The sequence below is a fragment of the Rhinoderma darwinii genome, chromosome 4 (assembly GCF_050947455.1).
Source record: "Rhinoderma darwinii isolate aRhiDar2 chromosome 4, aRhiDar2.hap1, whole genome shotgun sequence".
NCBI lineage: Eukaryota > Metazoa > Chordata > Amphibia > Anura > Rhinodermatidae > Rhinoderma > Rhinoderma darwinii.
Window position 1 is genome coordinate 124,113,085 of NC_134690.1, and position 17,230 is coordinate 124,130,314.

The 17,230-nt window shown below is 40.9% G+C and overlaps 1 protein-coding gene across 1 annotated transcript in view; it reads left to right on the plus strand.

The window, feature by feature from the left end:
* Positions 1-17,230, plus strand: part of LEKR1 (leucine, glutamate and lysine rich 1) — a 160,910-nt gene that overhangs the window by 77,583 nt on the left and 66,097 nt on the right. The window contains exons 6-7 of the mRNA XM_075863652.1: positions 1,354-1,529; positions 10,371-10,556. Of these exons, the coding sequence (XP_075719767.1) occupies positions 1,354-1,529; positions 10,371-10,556 (362 nt within the window). The remainder of the gene's footprint in view (positions 1-1,353; positions 1,530-10,370; positions 10,557-17,230) is intronic.

Genomic DNA, 17,230 nt, shown 5'->3' on the forward strand with positions numbered 1-17,230 from the left:
TTGTTGTGTCTTCAACATACGGTTTTTGTTTTTTTCTAGATAAACACTCATGTCTCTCAATGGGAGTTTTTAAACAAAAAAATAAATAAATCTAAAAACATACAATTTAGCCTTATACTGGAAGTAATTTTGATAATGGGTCGGGCAGATATGCAGAGAAGTTAAGTTCTGTGCTACTTCTCTACAAAGGCTGTTAAAGTGCTCATCAGTCAGCCATGTGAGTAGCCCATTCACAAAATACAGACTGCTGACAATGACTCCTCTACTGAGGTGCTGACTGACTTCAGGGCAGTGAGAGGAAATCTGATTTCATAAAAGCCCATAGCAGGTAAATTATCAGATCATTCTGACTTAAAAAGGTCCCATTGATTCCAAGATACATAAAAATAAAAACAAAAGCATTCATTCAGTGATGTCTTCTTTAATAAAGTATATTTTGAGTTGTGTTTTTTTATTCTTTGAATTTTGTTCGGCTTTGTTCACATCTGCTCTGCGCCAAGGTTTCTGTTTATAATGGAAACCACATAGTAATGAAGGATCCATCATACAACAGTCAGATACCTATGGGTTCTTCGTGTTCTGTCGCAGTGTCTGTCATTTTGATGGCAAGCATAGCGATGCATGCAGTACTATTCTTCCCATCAAACCTGACGGAATCTGAGACAGAGGCTCCAAACGGACACAGATGTGAACAGAGCCTAATACTATTGAACTGCAAAGTCCAATTACTGGTATATACTATATGTATATATGTAAAACTAACTATACCAAACAGTGCCTAAGTATAAGCACCATATAGTAGGATACCTAAATAACACTTCCACACAGTTTCCTAAATGACTAAATGCTATACTGTGCCGCCATACACTGCCAAAATATTCTGTAGGGTGCCTAAGTAGCAGTGACACACAATATACAGTGTCTAAATAACTGCTTCATACATAAAGTAATCTGATAACCGTACTATACAATGTCTGAAGACTAGTGCTATACAATTAATATTACAATTTGTAATGGTCACAAGCTTCAGGAGCCCCCTTTATCACGGGGAAGCTGATGCGCCCTGTGCCACCGCACAGGTCGCACACACCTAAGCACTCTGGCAACTATTCGCTGCAGCGTTTTAACTATGCCCTACAATTGTTTCTAGATTTTACAATTATAATCTAGATTATGAAACAAGACAAATGTAGCTGTACAATTCAGTGGTTAAAAATGGAAACCGCCATGGATATCCAAGTTGCATTTGCAGCTTGTGTGTACGTGATGGAACCTCAAAAGCTCAACATTTGGACATGTGTGCCTGACATGTAAAACTTGAACAGTACTGAACACATATTGTCTTATTCACAGGGAGAAAGCTGCCAAGCAGGAGACACTTTTAAGGAAAAGCCTATCATTGTTGAGATTTCTTCATTCAGAACAAAGCACTATAAAAAATGATGTCCAAGCCATTGTAGAAGAGTGGAATATTCTCAGAAGAGACATTGCTAGCCAAATTGAAGAAACATCAAGAAGTCTTACAGCAGGTTAGTCTATCTTACTATATGAAGGGAATTACTTACTGATAAAGGCTCACATTTTATGGAACGTAGCAATACAATTGACTTATTATGGTATACACCCAATATGTGAATGGGCGCGTATAATACTACATTTTCCTGGGTCCACCCCTGCAGGGCAAATGTGTGGAGGGCCCACATCTTCCCCTGGCAATATCCGCCAATCATGGGGGGTTTCCTGCTTGCTTTTGAAAAGGTGTTCTCCAATTTGGATAACCCCTTTAATGTAGTTGAATGATTAAAAAAACAATTATTGATAATGCTATCAAATATCAATGAGGTATTGATATGTAGGATGTATATGTAGTAAATATAATGGTTCTTTTATCAAAAATGTCTTTCTTCACGGTCTGTTGGTTTCCTGTGTGGGAGCTCTATTATTTCCGGGGTGAGAGGCTGGTGCATCGTTCATATGGTGCACCAGTATTAATAAATCTGCATTCAGACTTTCATGAGATGTGTAAGGCCAGCTTTATACATGCCTTCTATGTCGTTTCTTACTCCTCTGGTAATGAGTCATTCTTAATATCAGTTCACATTTCATATGTTTATGAAGTAAAACATATATGGAAACCTATATGTCCTATGTAGGTATGTTTTGTAAAAGACAATGAGCAGATGGGTACATTCCATAGATCATCCAGACACCCCCCTTTTAGCTAATTATTTATCTCTATCACCCCAATCCTGCTGAGAAAGAGAACTACTCCCATTATGGTCCACCTTTCACCAATATTTTTTCATAACTTGTAGTATCTTAATGCCCTTTGATGGACATATAGACCTATGAAGATATTATGTCAAGGAGCGAATGTGTGATTACTTAAAATAGGTGTAAAAATGTTACTACTAATTGCTTACAATATAGAGAATTCATTGATGTGGGTCATGACATGTTTTCATCAATGTAATTGTGTGAATGAGGCATGACTATAAACATATGGGTAGTCTTGTCAATGCAGTCGTAATATTTACTGCATTGTAAAGCAGTACAGAATTTGATGGTGTTATGCAAACTGTTAAAGGGGTATTCCTCATATTGATTGAGAGAGGGAGACAGGGAGAGAGAGGGACAGAGAGAGAGGGACTGAGAGAGAGGGACTGAGGGAGAGAGATACACTAAGAGAGAGACTTCAAAGGAAAAATAAAGCATTTGTATGGCCAAGTTTCCAAGGGGAGCAGAGTACCCATGCTCTCTGTGTTTATAGCATTTCAAATCGATATGTCATAAATGGTATTTGTGGGAAAACCCCTTTAATAATAATAATAATAATAAGCTGTGTTCAGATATAGATGGTTACGTGCTGCTGGTCCATCATCTGAAAACCCCGGTTTTCAGCGGCTATTAATGGAGCAAGCTGCGGATAGCTGCACATTTCCAGTGCAGGGGAAATTTAATAATACATGGCACCAATTCAGACGAATGGTTGACCATGTAATATGCTGAGCAATCTAAAGTGGGCACTCCAGGTGGTCCTGAGCACGGCTTCCCATCTTTAATGTCCATATGCCCTAATATGTCATATGGACAGATGTTGTCCTGGTAGGATAACCCATTTAAGTGTTTTCCATCCCCGTAAATTCTCAGTGACCTTTTAGTCATGTCAGACAATAATTGTGTTTATATGCAAATTTGTGAGCGTCAATGTTTTTAGTTAATCTCAAACAAGGAATAACAGGACCAGAATAGTTTAGCAAAAAATAGGAGTGCAAAGCCCAACAGGACTGGATCCGACCGTCCCAAAAACAAGAAAGAAAAGAGATCCAGGCAGCACACCCAAAAAGGAACTGATTTTATTCACCCATGCAATATTTCAGCTCCTCAGAGCCTTTCTCAAGCACGAGAAAGGCTCTGAGGAGCTGAAACGTCGCATGGGTGAGAAAAATCAGTTCCTTTTTGGATGAGCTGTCTGGATCTCTTTTCTTCCGTGTTTTTAGTTAGTCATATTCTCTCCCAGCTATCATGGTATGTAAAGTCGTGATACATAAGATATGAACAAGATGAGAAATGAAAAGCGGATGAGCCTGCTACAGTACAGAATTAATGTAAAACGAATTTTTTGGTGTTTATTCTGGAATCAAAACATAATCTGAGTGCAGGAGTTATAGCAAACTGTCACCAGAACAAGTTTGCTTTAATTTGGCGAGTCTGTACTATGACTTCAAAGCTAGACTTTCAAATAAAATATATTTCACTAAAGTCCGAAGAAATGAGCCTACCTTATCCATGACTCCCATCTTTTCCAGACTTCTCTTGTCCCTTTAAATGGCTGAAATCGCTCCTAGATGGGAACGGCATATATGACAAACAATATTGTAGCTGTTGGCTTTTTGTAGGGTTTTTTATAGGGTGTATTTGAACTCACTAGTTCAACATTAATAGATAATCTTTAAGGGAACCTGACCTGTTGACAGGTTTACATTAAAGGGTACCTGTCATGTAGAAAATGCAGTCTTATCTGTGGGCAACATGTCATAGAGCAGGAGGAGCTGAGCAGATTGAAAAAAAAATATATAAAAAAATAAAAATATATATATATATTTGTGGGAAAAGATTCAGTATAACTTGTAGTTTATTCATTTATACCTCAGATCATTCAAGGCTTAGGAGTCCAGTGGGCGGTCTCAATCAGTGCATAAGTGTGCATGCATGGATAGCTGTCAAATCACTGAGTAGAAATGCCCACTGGACTCCTAAGCCCAAAATGAGCAGAGATTTAAAAAAAGAAAAAGAAAAACAATAACCTATTACAAATGCAAGCCAATCAATTTTCTGTAAAATTGACCATTGTTTGTTATTAGGAGCTTTTCTTATATTGGGTCATTTACTCCTGATGCAAGCAACTAAGTTCTATGTTCTGAAGGCGAATCACAACTGCGTTCAGAATAAAACCATAACTGAACTGTAGAAAACAATGAGCTCTGAATATTTTGAATCCGGTGTTAAAATAAAGGCTCATTTTTATTTTATTTTGTTAACAAGATGACATGTTCTCTCATTACAGTACACAAATAATATCATAAATTGGAAGGTTTAAATCATTAACTTGAAAGGTAGAGATTAGGAAATCAGATCTAGAATGGAGTTAACTGCAATGTATTTCCCATAGTGCTGACCAAATATTTACCTTTGATTTACTGTATTGCTGATTAGTTTAGTTTGTTTTTTTATCTTTTACAAGGTTATCTCCTTTTAAAGTACCTTCCTGTGCCTTTACCAAACAAACATGCTAGGATGTTCTTCTGATAAGAACAACTGATGTTTCATCTCATACTGGCTGATGGGCAAATCTGTAAATATTTTATCATTACTATCTCTTATGTAGAATACAAATAACTATAGTAACAGTGAGTAAATAGTAACTATAGTAACAGTATAGTAAATCCGCTACGTTCATACGTAGAGGATTTTCTGCAGATTTTCCATCCGGATTTGCAGACAGAAAATCCACAGCGTAATACAGTAGCAAAAAAGTGATAAAATTTGAACACTGCTCTGAAATTTTCTGCACAAAAATTGACCTTCTTACATCCGAAGTATGTAAATTTCTACTGCGGAAAGTGCACGGATTTGTTGCGGATTTTCCTCCATTGAATTCAATGGGAAGAAGAAATTTACAAGTAAATCCTATTGTAGCAGATGTTGCTGCAGATCCGCAACAATGTCTTCATCTCCAGATACATTTAAAAGAAAAACCACTATGCTTATGTTCTCTGGCGCTCCCGTTGTAATAATTCGCTTTACACTTGGCCTCCAGTGATGACGTATCATGTTGACACGTGACCGCTGAAGCCAATCACAGACCGCAGCTGTTACATGTGAGGATACATCATTACTCGCGGGCAGGTGTGCAGAGACCGCCTGGGGATTTGTTTCAGGAATTTGACACAGCAAGTCCGCTATGTGTGAAATTAGCCTAAAAAAATTTGTACACTAGGAAAAATAGTTGATGTATACAACCATAGGCACATGTAAAAAAAGATGTGAATGTTTAAAATCACAAAAGTTCACATTAACAAAGTAGTAGCGTAAACTCCTGAGGGAAAGAGCGGTTGGAGCTCCACCAATCCTAAGGATAGGCCATAAATCTTTTAGTCCCAGAAACCCCTTCACGAGGTTTGGTGTATTGGTATAGTTAAGAGAATGTATAATAAAATTATTTGTATCTGTAGATTTCACAATGTTACATTTATTTCTAACTTCCTAAATGTCCTGCCAGGTAATAAACATGGTAACTTCATATAATATAGTTGTGTGATGTCATCATTTATTTCTAGTTCCATTACTGAAATTCCAAGATGTCTTCTCAGCACTATAGTCATATTAAGTACTCGCATAATTAAAATATTATTTAAAGAATTCAAAAATATCTTAAGCTTGCCACAAATGGGGTCATCTTTATGACTTGTTTGACATGCTGGCCTATTGACCTTGCACCATGTATTGAAAGCAATAACGTACTTCTAATGATCAAGAGCTTTCTACCTAATACTATTGTCTCTATCGGTGTCTGTCTCTATACATATAAATATATATCGGTAAGTTCTTCGTTTATTAAAGGCATACTCCTATATAAGACATTAATGGCATACCACGGGAAATGCTATAAGTGTCTGATAGATGTAAGTCCTGTGTAATGTCCACGGCCGCGGACCGCCGTTCCAATTTATGGCCATGGACTTGTGAATGCTGCCCGGCATCACCTACCAAGCAGATGCCACCACTCAGCTCTGCTGTGTCCCATAGGGTGCACGCGTTTGCACCCGGCCTTAAAGGACCAGCGCACTCACATGTGAAATATCACCAATTAGCCCATGATCACCCTGGACAATAAAAAGGGCTTTGCCCTTTCACTCCTTGCCTGAGCGTTGTTGAGTATACCCATGTTAGTCTTACAAATGGTCCTTTAGTGTTATCCTATTCCCGTGCCCTGCTTCCTGTATCCCGTGCTGTATTTGTTCCTGTGCCTTAGAGCGTTGAGGTCGGGTTGTGCCTCCTGTCATGCCTGCTGTCTTACACCACGTCTGGTGTCCTCTGCCACGCCTGATATCATCCGCCACGTGTGGCGTCCTCTGCCTTCAAGTTCATCTGTGCCTAAGCCTCTGCTACTGTCTGCACGATCAAAGGTACTCTTGTACTAGGACTGTTGTTTGGCTAGCGTTTTTGGGGATTCGCCAACTTCTACCGGCAGTTTATCCCAAACTTCTCTTCACTGACGGCTCCCATCTCAACCCTTACCAAGAAAGGTATAAACGCCAATGTGTGGACTCCGGAGGCAGAATCTGCATTTAATTAGCCTTAAGAGTGCCTTCACTTCAGCCTCAATCCTCCATCACCCTGACGTGTCTTGATAGTTCTCGTTGGAGGTGGATGCTTCCTCTGTTGGTGCAAGTTCACTTCTGTTCCAGAGAAGCTTCAAAGGAAAGGTAGTAGTATGTGGCTATTACTTTAGACTTTTTTCTCCCGCAGAGCGCAATTACTCTATTGGGGGTCGGGAGTTACTGGCCATCAAATTGGCTCTGGAGGAGTGGCGTCCTCTACTAGAGGGCGCAGCCCATCCTGATATACACCGACCACAAGAACCTCACCTATCTTCAGTCGGCTTAACGGCTGAACCCCCGTCAAGCCAGGTGGTCGCTGTTCTTCACCCGGTTCCAATTTGTGCTCCACTACTGTCCCGCTGACAAAAATCTGAGGGCCGATGCCCTATCCAGGTCGTTTGAAACAGAAGACACTGTGGACTCCCCTCAATGTATCATAGACCCGTCCTGCATTATTTTTGCTAATCCCCTGCAAGTTAGAGACATCCCTCCGGGGAGGACTTTTGTGCGGTTAGCAGACAGGAGGAGAATCCTTTGCTGGAGACCCAGCTCCAAACTGTCTGGACACGCGGGTGTTCGTAAGACTCTAGATCTGATTGCTCATCATTTCTGGTGGCCCACGCTGCCCAAAGATATTGTGGACTTCCTGCACTGTGTGTGCTTCCAACAAAGTTGTTCACTCCAAGCTTGCCGGTCTCCTCCAGCCTCTGCCTGTACCCAACGCTCCCTGGCAGCATATAGCAATGGACTTTGTAAAAGATCTTCCTCCCTCAGCATTATGCAATACGGCCTGGGTGGTGGTGGACTGGTTCTCGAAGATGGCACATTTTATTCCGCTGACCAGCCTACCTTCTGCTCCTCGACTGGCTAATCTAATCCAGCACATCTTCCACTTGCATGCCTTGCCCCTTCACATCGTGTCTGATCGGGGGGTTCAGTTCACCTCAAAAGTCTGGAGAGGCCTCTATAAACTCCTAGATGTGAAATTGGACTTTTCCTCAGCCTACTATCTCCAGTCCAATGACCAAGTCGAGAGGATTAACCAAATCATGGAGAATTATCTTCGCCACTTCATCTCCATGCAGCATGATGACTGGGTAGAGCTTCTTCCGTGGGCCGAGTACTCATACAGCAACCACACAAGTGAGTTCACTGCTTCCACACCGTTCTTCATTGTCTACGACCAACATCCACAAATCCCTCTTCCTGTTTCGGCTACATCCCAGGTACCTGCAGCTGACTCAGCATTTGGGGACTTTATACAGATCTGGCAGCAAACCGGGTCCTCTATTCTGCTGGCTGTCGATCGCATGAAGTGAAAAGCAGATACTAGGAGAAGAGAGCCTCCTCGGTATCTTCTGGGTACCAAAGTCTGGCTGTCTTTAAGGAATATCCGTCTGAAGGTGCCTTCGCACAAATTTGCTCCCAGGTTCCTCAAACCTTTTGAGATTTTGCAACAAATTAACCCTGTCTTCTATAAGCTTCGGCTGTCTCCTACCCTCAAGATCCCAAACTCCTTTGATGTGTCCCTCCTGAAGCCTATGGTCCTGAACCGCTACACTAAAACTCCTAGTGCTGCAGTTGCTCTCAGCGGTTCTTCCGATGTGTTCGAGGTTAAGGAGATTCTGGACTCCAAGAAAGTAGAAGGAAGGACTTTTTATTTGGTGGATTGGAAAGGGTTTGGTCCAGAGGAGAGGTCCTGGGAGCCAAAAGAGTACCTCAATGCCCTTACCCTCATTAAGAGATTCCTTTCTCGCTCTGGTCCCAAGAAGAGGGGGCGTAAGAGGGGGGATACTGTAACGTCACCCTGGACTATAAAAAGGGCTCTGCCCTTTCACTCCTTGCCTGAGCATTGTTGTGTATACCCATGTTAGTCTTAGCAAATGGTCCCTTAGTGTTATCCTGTTCCCGTGCCCTGCTACCTGTATACTGTATCCCGTGCTGTATTTGATCCTGTGCCTTAGAGTGTTGGAGTCATGTTGTGCCACCTGTCACGCCTGCTGTCTTATACCACGTCTGGTGTCATCTGCCACGCCTGATATCATCATCATGTGTGGGACAGGGAGATAGGCGCTGGTCTCAAAGCTGGGACCCGCATCTATCAGATATATATAGCATATCCCATGGATATGCCATAAATGTCCTAAATGGGAATACCACTTTAAAAATATGTTTTTGGTAAGCTGTTTGAATTGAAAAAAAAACAAGTTCAACCTCTAGTATTGCAGTGTTGATCCAAAGAAATGCAAAACAAAAGACCTAACAATTTGTACTAATGTAAGTGGAAAATTATTTTTGATTCTTGGCAAGATTCAATCACTTCTTGTTCTATTACCCTTATGCAACAAGCCAATGCAGGTAACAATTATGTTTTTCAAGAACATAAAAACACCTTTAAATTAATGTAGTGAATTAAACGTATTGAATGCCTGAGTATTAGACAGATCTTTTTATTGACCGTTGATATTTTTATACATAGCAAGTAGGTCAGTCCCAAAGTTTCATCTTTCCAATCTAAACAAACTCCATTTCTGTCATCTTTTTTGTGGTACTATCAACATCTTAATTAAAGGGCTGTATCATCTGAACCCGCTCTATTTGTGCGATTAAGCACTAGGGTTCAAGTTGTAGTACGTGAATGGGATGGTGTCCCTAGCCTCAATGTACTCATTCAGCAGTTCCTGATATTAGGATATGGAAATGAATACTAAGTTGCTGTATGATTGTATTCATATATCACTGAGTAATGACTGTACTGTCGTAGCTGCATTACTTTTTCTTGGTTTGTATTCTTCCCTGGTTCTTTATACACAAAGTGTATTTCTGGCTTTCTGTAGACTCATTTTAAAGAATATTTTTAAAGTCATTTGCACATCATGAATGTACAAAACCCTGATTTTGTATTCATAACATACCACTGACCAATATCCACACAGTCCTTTAAAAATGCAGAAGGACTTCATTCAAGTATTGCATAACCAAAGGGCATCTTTGAATATTTATTTTTCTGATGGCCCAGCGCAAGAGTGTGGCGTAACCTTTAGATAATCCAGTACACTGTTGCCATGCAATGTTTTTATCCAGCTGTCCTTATTAAAAGGGATATACCGCGCCCTGCAGCCATACTGAGAAGTCCTGAATAATCAGAACACTCCCTGTTTGCCAAGGACATTTTACAGAAAATGACATTTTTATGTTCCCTCTAAGCTGCTTGTTAGTGAAAGAATACAGCTATCTCACTGTAGTATTTATAGAGCTGACATGTTCACTTACTATTTTTGTGTGGTGTTTGAGAATATTGCTACGTTTCTTTGCAGCTTCTCAGTAATGCTAAAAAATATGATGTACTTGTAAAAATATAGGAATTGACATTTTTAGCACATTATTTTCTTTATAACCTAGAATTGCCAGCAATGTATTCATTAAATAATAAATCTACACTTCGGCTCACCTCTAATGTTGTTTTTATTGTATGTTCCTCCACAGAAATGATTAGTCTTCATGGACGACTCAAAGAATTTCAGTTAGAAAGTGTTTCCCTCCAAAGTCAAGTAAAAAATTTCCAGGCAGTTGCCGAATCTGTCACATTAACATCAAAGCAGCTTCAAAAGTCACAGGAGAAGGAAACTGAATTGAAAAACAAATGTCATGAGTTGGAAAGGCAATTTTTAGGTACGATAATGCTCTTTAACTAAATTATAGTTCTGCAGACTGTACTCCTAAATTCTGCTTCCACTAAGATCACTAAGTGGACAACCATTGCTTTCACAGCAGACACTGGCGGGTCATTTTGTAAAGGCTGCTCCTTCTAGAAGCAGTGGAATTGGAGGTATTGGGTAATCGAGCTGAGCCTGAGGGCCCAGATACCGAGCGAACTCATAGGCCCTTGCTGCCTTTTCACACAAGTCAGTGATGGCTCCTTAAATTATCAGTGGTGTGCTTTTACACGGGCCAATGAACGGACAAACGAGTGTTTATATGTATAAACAGGGCAACGATCAGCCGTTGAACGAGGAAACGCTTATTCATCAGCTAATTGTATTGTTTATGCAGCAGAAAATATTATCGTTGTTACAAATCTCCCTGTTGATCAACAGGGAGATTTGCTGTCAACATGATGGTAATGCATTGGAACCAGCGATCATAGTAACGATCGCTCGTCTCCACACATTACTGATCATAGCTCCTTGTGAAAGGAGAAAACAAGCGACGATCAACGCCGCTTGTTGTTATGACCATTCAATTCCTATATGGCCAATGTCAATTCCTATATTGGCCGATGTAAAAGGACCCTTACTTTCCACTCCATTGACACGTTTTGTCACCCACTTAGTTGGGTGATCAACATTACCATCCATGCTTATGGGCGTGATCATACTAGTCATGATTAATCTATCCCTACCTCTTATGTTTGCCATATACATAAGATGGCTGTCGATTGAAGACTAGTTTGGTCACCCCAACTCCCCCATAAATATGCATGTATGGATTATTCAGGCGTACATGCTTATTTCGGTAGGGAGAGGGACATAATCTGCTGCCAGACATCTTTGGCAGCATTTACCACACTGTCCCTGTGTCCCCATACAGCAGACGTTAGGAGACAGTTGGTCTGCCCCCATATACATTGGACTAGAGATCAGTGGGTCCCATCACATGGACCGCCACTGATGCAAATTTCTGTCATGTCAAATACTTGATACAAGCAGTAAAAGCTCTTATTTTAAGGTGGAAATCTCCATTAAGATCCAACAATTTGATCTGAGATGTGTCACGATCTGTGGGTATGTGGACCCACTAGGCCGCACCGCCGTAGCGAAGTAGCAGCTGGCCAAACAACAGTGTATCAAGTCTATACAAAGTCCAAGCACAAGGGTACCTGAAATAGTCCAGACAGTAGCGGAGGCTTAGGCACAGATGGTACTTTGACGGCAGGTGATGCAAAACGTGGCAGGAGGTATCAGGCGTAGCAGATATCACTTCAGACGCAGTGTAAGACAGCAGGCGTAGCAGACGGCACAACGTGACTCGAACACTATAGAGGGCACAGGATCAAAGACAGCATGGGATACAGGTAGCAGGGCATGGGAACACTGGAAACAGGATACGACTAAGGGACCATTTGCAAGACTAACATAGGAATACAAAGAATGCTCAGGCATGGAGTGAAAGGGCAGAGACCTTTTTATAGTCCATAGTGATTAAGGCTAATTAACAATATTTTACATGTGCGGGACACTGCAGAGCGGAGCGGAAGTGAGTGCTGGCGTCTGTTAGGAAGGAGATGACGGCCAGCACTCGCAAGTCCATGGCCGCGCCCGTCAGGGGGTGAGTAGAAACGACGGTCCAGGGCCCCGGACATAATAAGATGCAAGTAGCCATAGATGGAATAATTTGTCTCCGATATTAACAAAGCCAAAAACTCTGTGTATGAGGGTACTTACAGGACATATGGTTTTAGAAATCTTATGCTTTCCATTGTTATGTGACTGTGATTACTTATTACTTATTTGTGAGTGTTGCAAAAGTTATTTTTATTTGATCCACATTTAGGTTGTCATTTTATATGTCAGATAAAGATGACTTCAAGAAATGCTCTTTGTGTAGCATTCACAGAAACCGTCTCTTTTGTTTATTGTTACCATAATTGAAATCCATGGTAGTCAGGAAATAAGAATTACATTGTATTTTGTATCGGAATCAGAAAGCACTAAAGAGAAGTATTCTATAATTGTTAAACATTCCTTAAAAGGGAAGGACCTGGGTCTGTCTGTTTCCCATAAAAGCTTCAGGATTACACAGTTATTCAAATGATTTCTGTGCAGTTCAGTCAGTTTTCTAAAGCTCTCATCTTCCCATATGTGCCATGTGGTTTAGTGTTTCAGGATGGCTTACATGTCTTCTGGAAGTGTAAACAGACTGATGTCATGAGTTCTTTTTCATTTTGTGGTTGAGCAGCTGTGGTTTCTGTACCTCAAGTCACAATTTAAGGGTTATATGTTCTGCTAAAGTCAGTAGAGGGATGACACACTGTATAAATAGTATATACCCTTGGCATGTTTAAGCAGTTGCTACTATCTCTGCATGCATTTCTTTGTTACCTTAAATATAGTATTTTTACAGGAAGGTATGACCTCTTTTAAACAGCCTTTTAACATAGGAGAATGACCTTGAAATATAAGTCCATGAGTTGCCCTCCTATGCAAAGTCTTTTACATTAAAGGGAATGTGTTGCCAGAAAAACATGTTTTTTTTTAAAAAATTAAACATTTAGTGTGTGGGTGATTAAACATTGTTCAAATTTTTTTTATTTTTTTCACGAGTCAGGAAATAGTCAGGAAATATTATAAATTAATTCTAATTTATAATACTACCCATTTTTGGTCACTAGATGGAGCTATTCCCAAAATTGCAGCATTGCAACATTGGGTTAAAAGCCCTCGCTCTAGTGAGCTCTCAGCATCCCCCCCTCCTTTATCCTGGCTAGTGCCGGGATAAACGAGGGGTTTGAACGGTGTAACCTCCTACACTGTGTGTCGCCATTTTTTGAGCTAACACACAGTGTAGTAGGTTTACATACAGTAGTAAACACACACAAACACGAACATACATTGAAATCTCTTACCTGCTCCTGCCGCCGCGGCTCCCTCCGGCCCGTCCGCTCCGTTTGCTGCCGCTGGTCCAAGTGCACAAACCCGGAAGCCGCGACCGGAAGTAGTAATATTACTGTCCGGCCGCGACTTCCGGTCCACAGGAAAATGGCGCCGGACGGCGCCAATTTCGAATTGGACTGTGTGGGAGCGGCGCATGCGCAGTTCCCACACAGACGCCGTACACTGAATTCAATGGGACGGGAGCCGTTCGCAGTCCCTATGGGACTGTGGCTGCCGTATTCCATGTCTGTATGTGTCGTTAATCGACACAGACAGAAATGGAACAAAAAATGGCAGCCCCCATAGGGAAGAAAAAGTGTAAAAATAAGAAAAAGTAAAACACAAACACACAAATGAATATAAACGTTTTTAATAAAGCACTAACATCTTTAACATATAAAAAAATTATTTGTGATGACATTGTTCCTTTAAGGGCTATGCACATCTTTACAGCCAATTATTATTTTTTAATCGATCTGAAATACAAAACTAAGTACATTTTCAAATTATATTGATTAAAAATTTCCTTCTATTATGTGTTTACAGCTTCTATGCAGACATATCAATCTCCATGGCAACAGACTATAAAAACCCCATGTGTAGTCTGATCCTACAGTCATTCTGTCCTCTATTTCTTGGTAATATACTGTACATTCTGCACAGTACAGATGAGCAAGAAGTAGCGGACTGCTAGTAGAAAGTATGACTACAGGGTCAGAGTACACAGGGATTGTTTGTAGTCTGTTACCATGAAGACACATACACTATATGGACAAAAGTATTTGGACACCTGCACATTACACCTACAGGAGATTTTATGATATCCCTTTCTTAATACATAGGCATTAATATAGAGTTGATACCCCCTTTTGCGACTAAAACAGCTTCCACTCTTCTGGGAAGGCTTTCTGCAAGATTTTGGAGTGTCTGTGGGGATTTTTGTCTAATCATCCAGAAGAGCATTTGTGAAGTCAGACGCTGATATTGAGCGGGAGAGCCTGGATCTACGTTCTAGTTCATTCTAAAGGTGTTCAATGGGGTTGAGGTCCAGACTCTGTGTGGCTCAATCAAGTTCTTCCACAACAAACTCACCCTACCATGCCTTTATGCACCTTGCTTTGTGCACTGGGGCACAGCCATTCTGGAACAGATAAGGGCCTTCCCCAAATTGTTCCCACGAAGTCGGAAGCATACAATGTCCAAAATGTCTTGGTATTCTGAAGCATTAAGATTTCTCTTCACTGGAAGTAAGGGGCCTAGGCCATCCGACGTTAGGCATTGTGCTTGGTGATGTAAGGCTTGCATGAAGCTGCTCGTCCATGGAAACCCATGCTATGAAGCTCCCAGGGCACAGTTTTTTGTGGATGTTAATGCCAGAGGAGGGTTGGAACTCAGTCATTGAGTCATCAGAGCGTTATAGACTTTTCTGCAATATGCGTCTCGGCGAATCCTCTCTGTAACTTTAAGTGATTTTCCACTTCGTGGCTAAGTTGCTGTGGTTTCTAAACGCTTTCACTTTGCAATAATACCACTCACAGTTGATAGTGGAATCTAGGAGGGAGGACATTTCACAAACTGAATTGTTGCAAAGGTGGCATCCTATTACAGCACCATGCTCTAATTCAATCAGCTCTATAGGCCTCATGCCCACTTCAGTTATTTTCTACAGGGCGCTATCCTTTTTTTTTAACGGATAGCACCCTGACACATTCATTTCAATGGGGCCATGCACGCTTCTGTTGTTTTAACGGAACCGTGTGGATATTCTGACAAAAATAGGACAGGCCCTACTTCTGTCTGTTTTTGACGCGACAGTCTTGGCCTTTTCATTGATTTGGTCTGTGAAACAACGGACCGCGCACGGAAGGCATCCGTGTGCGGTCCATGTTTCACGGGTCCGTCATTAACGGCCGTACAACGGCCAACGGAAGTGTGCATGAGGCCTTAGAATGACCCATTCTTTCACAAATGTTTGTAAAGGCTGACTGCATGTCGAGGTGCTTGATTATATACACTTGTGGCAATGGGACTGAATGAAACTTAAATTTAATGATTAAGAGGTGTGTCCCAATACTTTTGTCCACATAGTGTAGGTCTGCATAGGAGCTTTAGACATAAAACCGTTTAGACATTTTTAGCATGCGCTATTTAAACTGCTATAACTTTTTTACAGGTTGGGCTAGCAACGCGAATTTTGCCGTTTTTTTTTTCATATGATTTGTATACACAATTTGTGCTATTTTTAGGCTTATAGTTTGATAAAAATAGTAAGAAAATATGCTTTTACTTTTTAGCATATTTTTTCTGGTAATAATAAAGCGTTACCCTAAAATAGACTTTTTATTTGTGATAGTTGTTGTCTACTGTACATTTTGACATTACATGACTATTTTAGGGTGACTGGGTCAGGGCTAGCATTACGGCAATGATTGGTGGGGGGAGTGTTTTTTTTTTGTGCCATTCTATATGTAATTTTTATTTTATTATTTCTTCTTTTTCCTTTTTTTTATTTATTTTAGCCTGTCCCTCAAAGGTCAGACTAGACCATTTAGGGGACATTATTATTTAATTTTTATTATTTTTTTAAAACTATGCTTTGCACCGCAGCCCCAGTTAGAGAGGGAATTGACACTGTTATTGTGACCATTGTCACTATAATGCCTTATTCACACGAACGTATTTTCACGCGCGTCGCACGGACATATGTTAGGCAATGTAGATGTTCAGATTGTCCGTGATTTTCACGCAGCATGTGTCCGCTGCGTAACACTCACGACATGTCCTATACTTGGCCGTTTTTCGCGCAGCACGCACCCATTGAAGTCAATGGGTGCGTGAAAATCGCGCACGGCACACGGAAGCACTTCCGTGTGCCACGCGTGATTCACGCTACAGTTTTAAAATAAATGAATGAAAAAATAAAAGCACCTCCTGCTTTTATGTTTGTAAACATAAAAACAGAGTGTCATAACGATGCCATATGCGCGAAAATCACGCAGGCACGCACCATTCACTGATGCCACACGGAACTGCAACGCGCGCAAAAAACGCTGCGTTCGTGTGAATCCAGCCTAAGGAGTCTTCTGGGTCTAGTTAGACACAGCACAGTCTTATTCTACCGGCATCCTGGCGATCATGGGACCAAAAGCTGCAGCTGCCTCTATCCTATACACAGTGCTCATTGAGTGCTGTGTACATGAGAACAGACCAGACAAAAGCGAGGAAAACCACTTCTGTCTTCTGTCTTCTCTCCAGGGTCCCTGGCAGTCGCTGACTACCGGGCACACGGCATTCAACTGCCCAATCGCTCGGGTGGCAAGCTTAAACCTATGCCGTGTATATATTCAGTGGATGGTTCTTAAGCAGTTAATCAAGCCTATGTGCAAAGTTGCTTGATTTTTTTTATATTAGATTAATTAGATAAAGCGAAAATAAAGTTGTGAAGGTGTTTATAGCTTATAGCTATAGACACCTCTGGGGCATTTTTTGGGGTTTATTTTATTGCATGTATTTTTGGCTAAAAATAATTTTTAGAATAGGTTTTTATTAAAAATTATGAACCATTCTCATTCTGCCCCTTGCATGTATTCCAATACATTCCATTCATTGGGAAATCCAACCAACGGGCTGGGCTCTCTGCTGGGCTTAATCTCCAGTGGCTCCTGTGATCTCCTGAACGCTGATGTAAGCTGA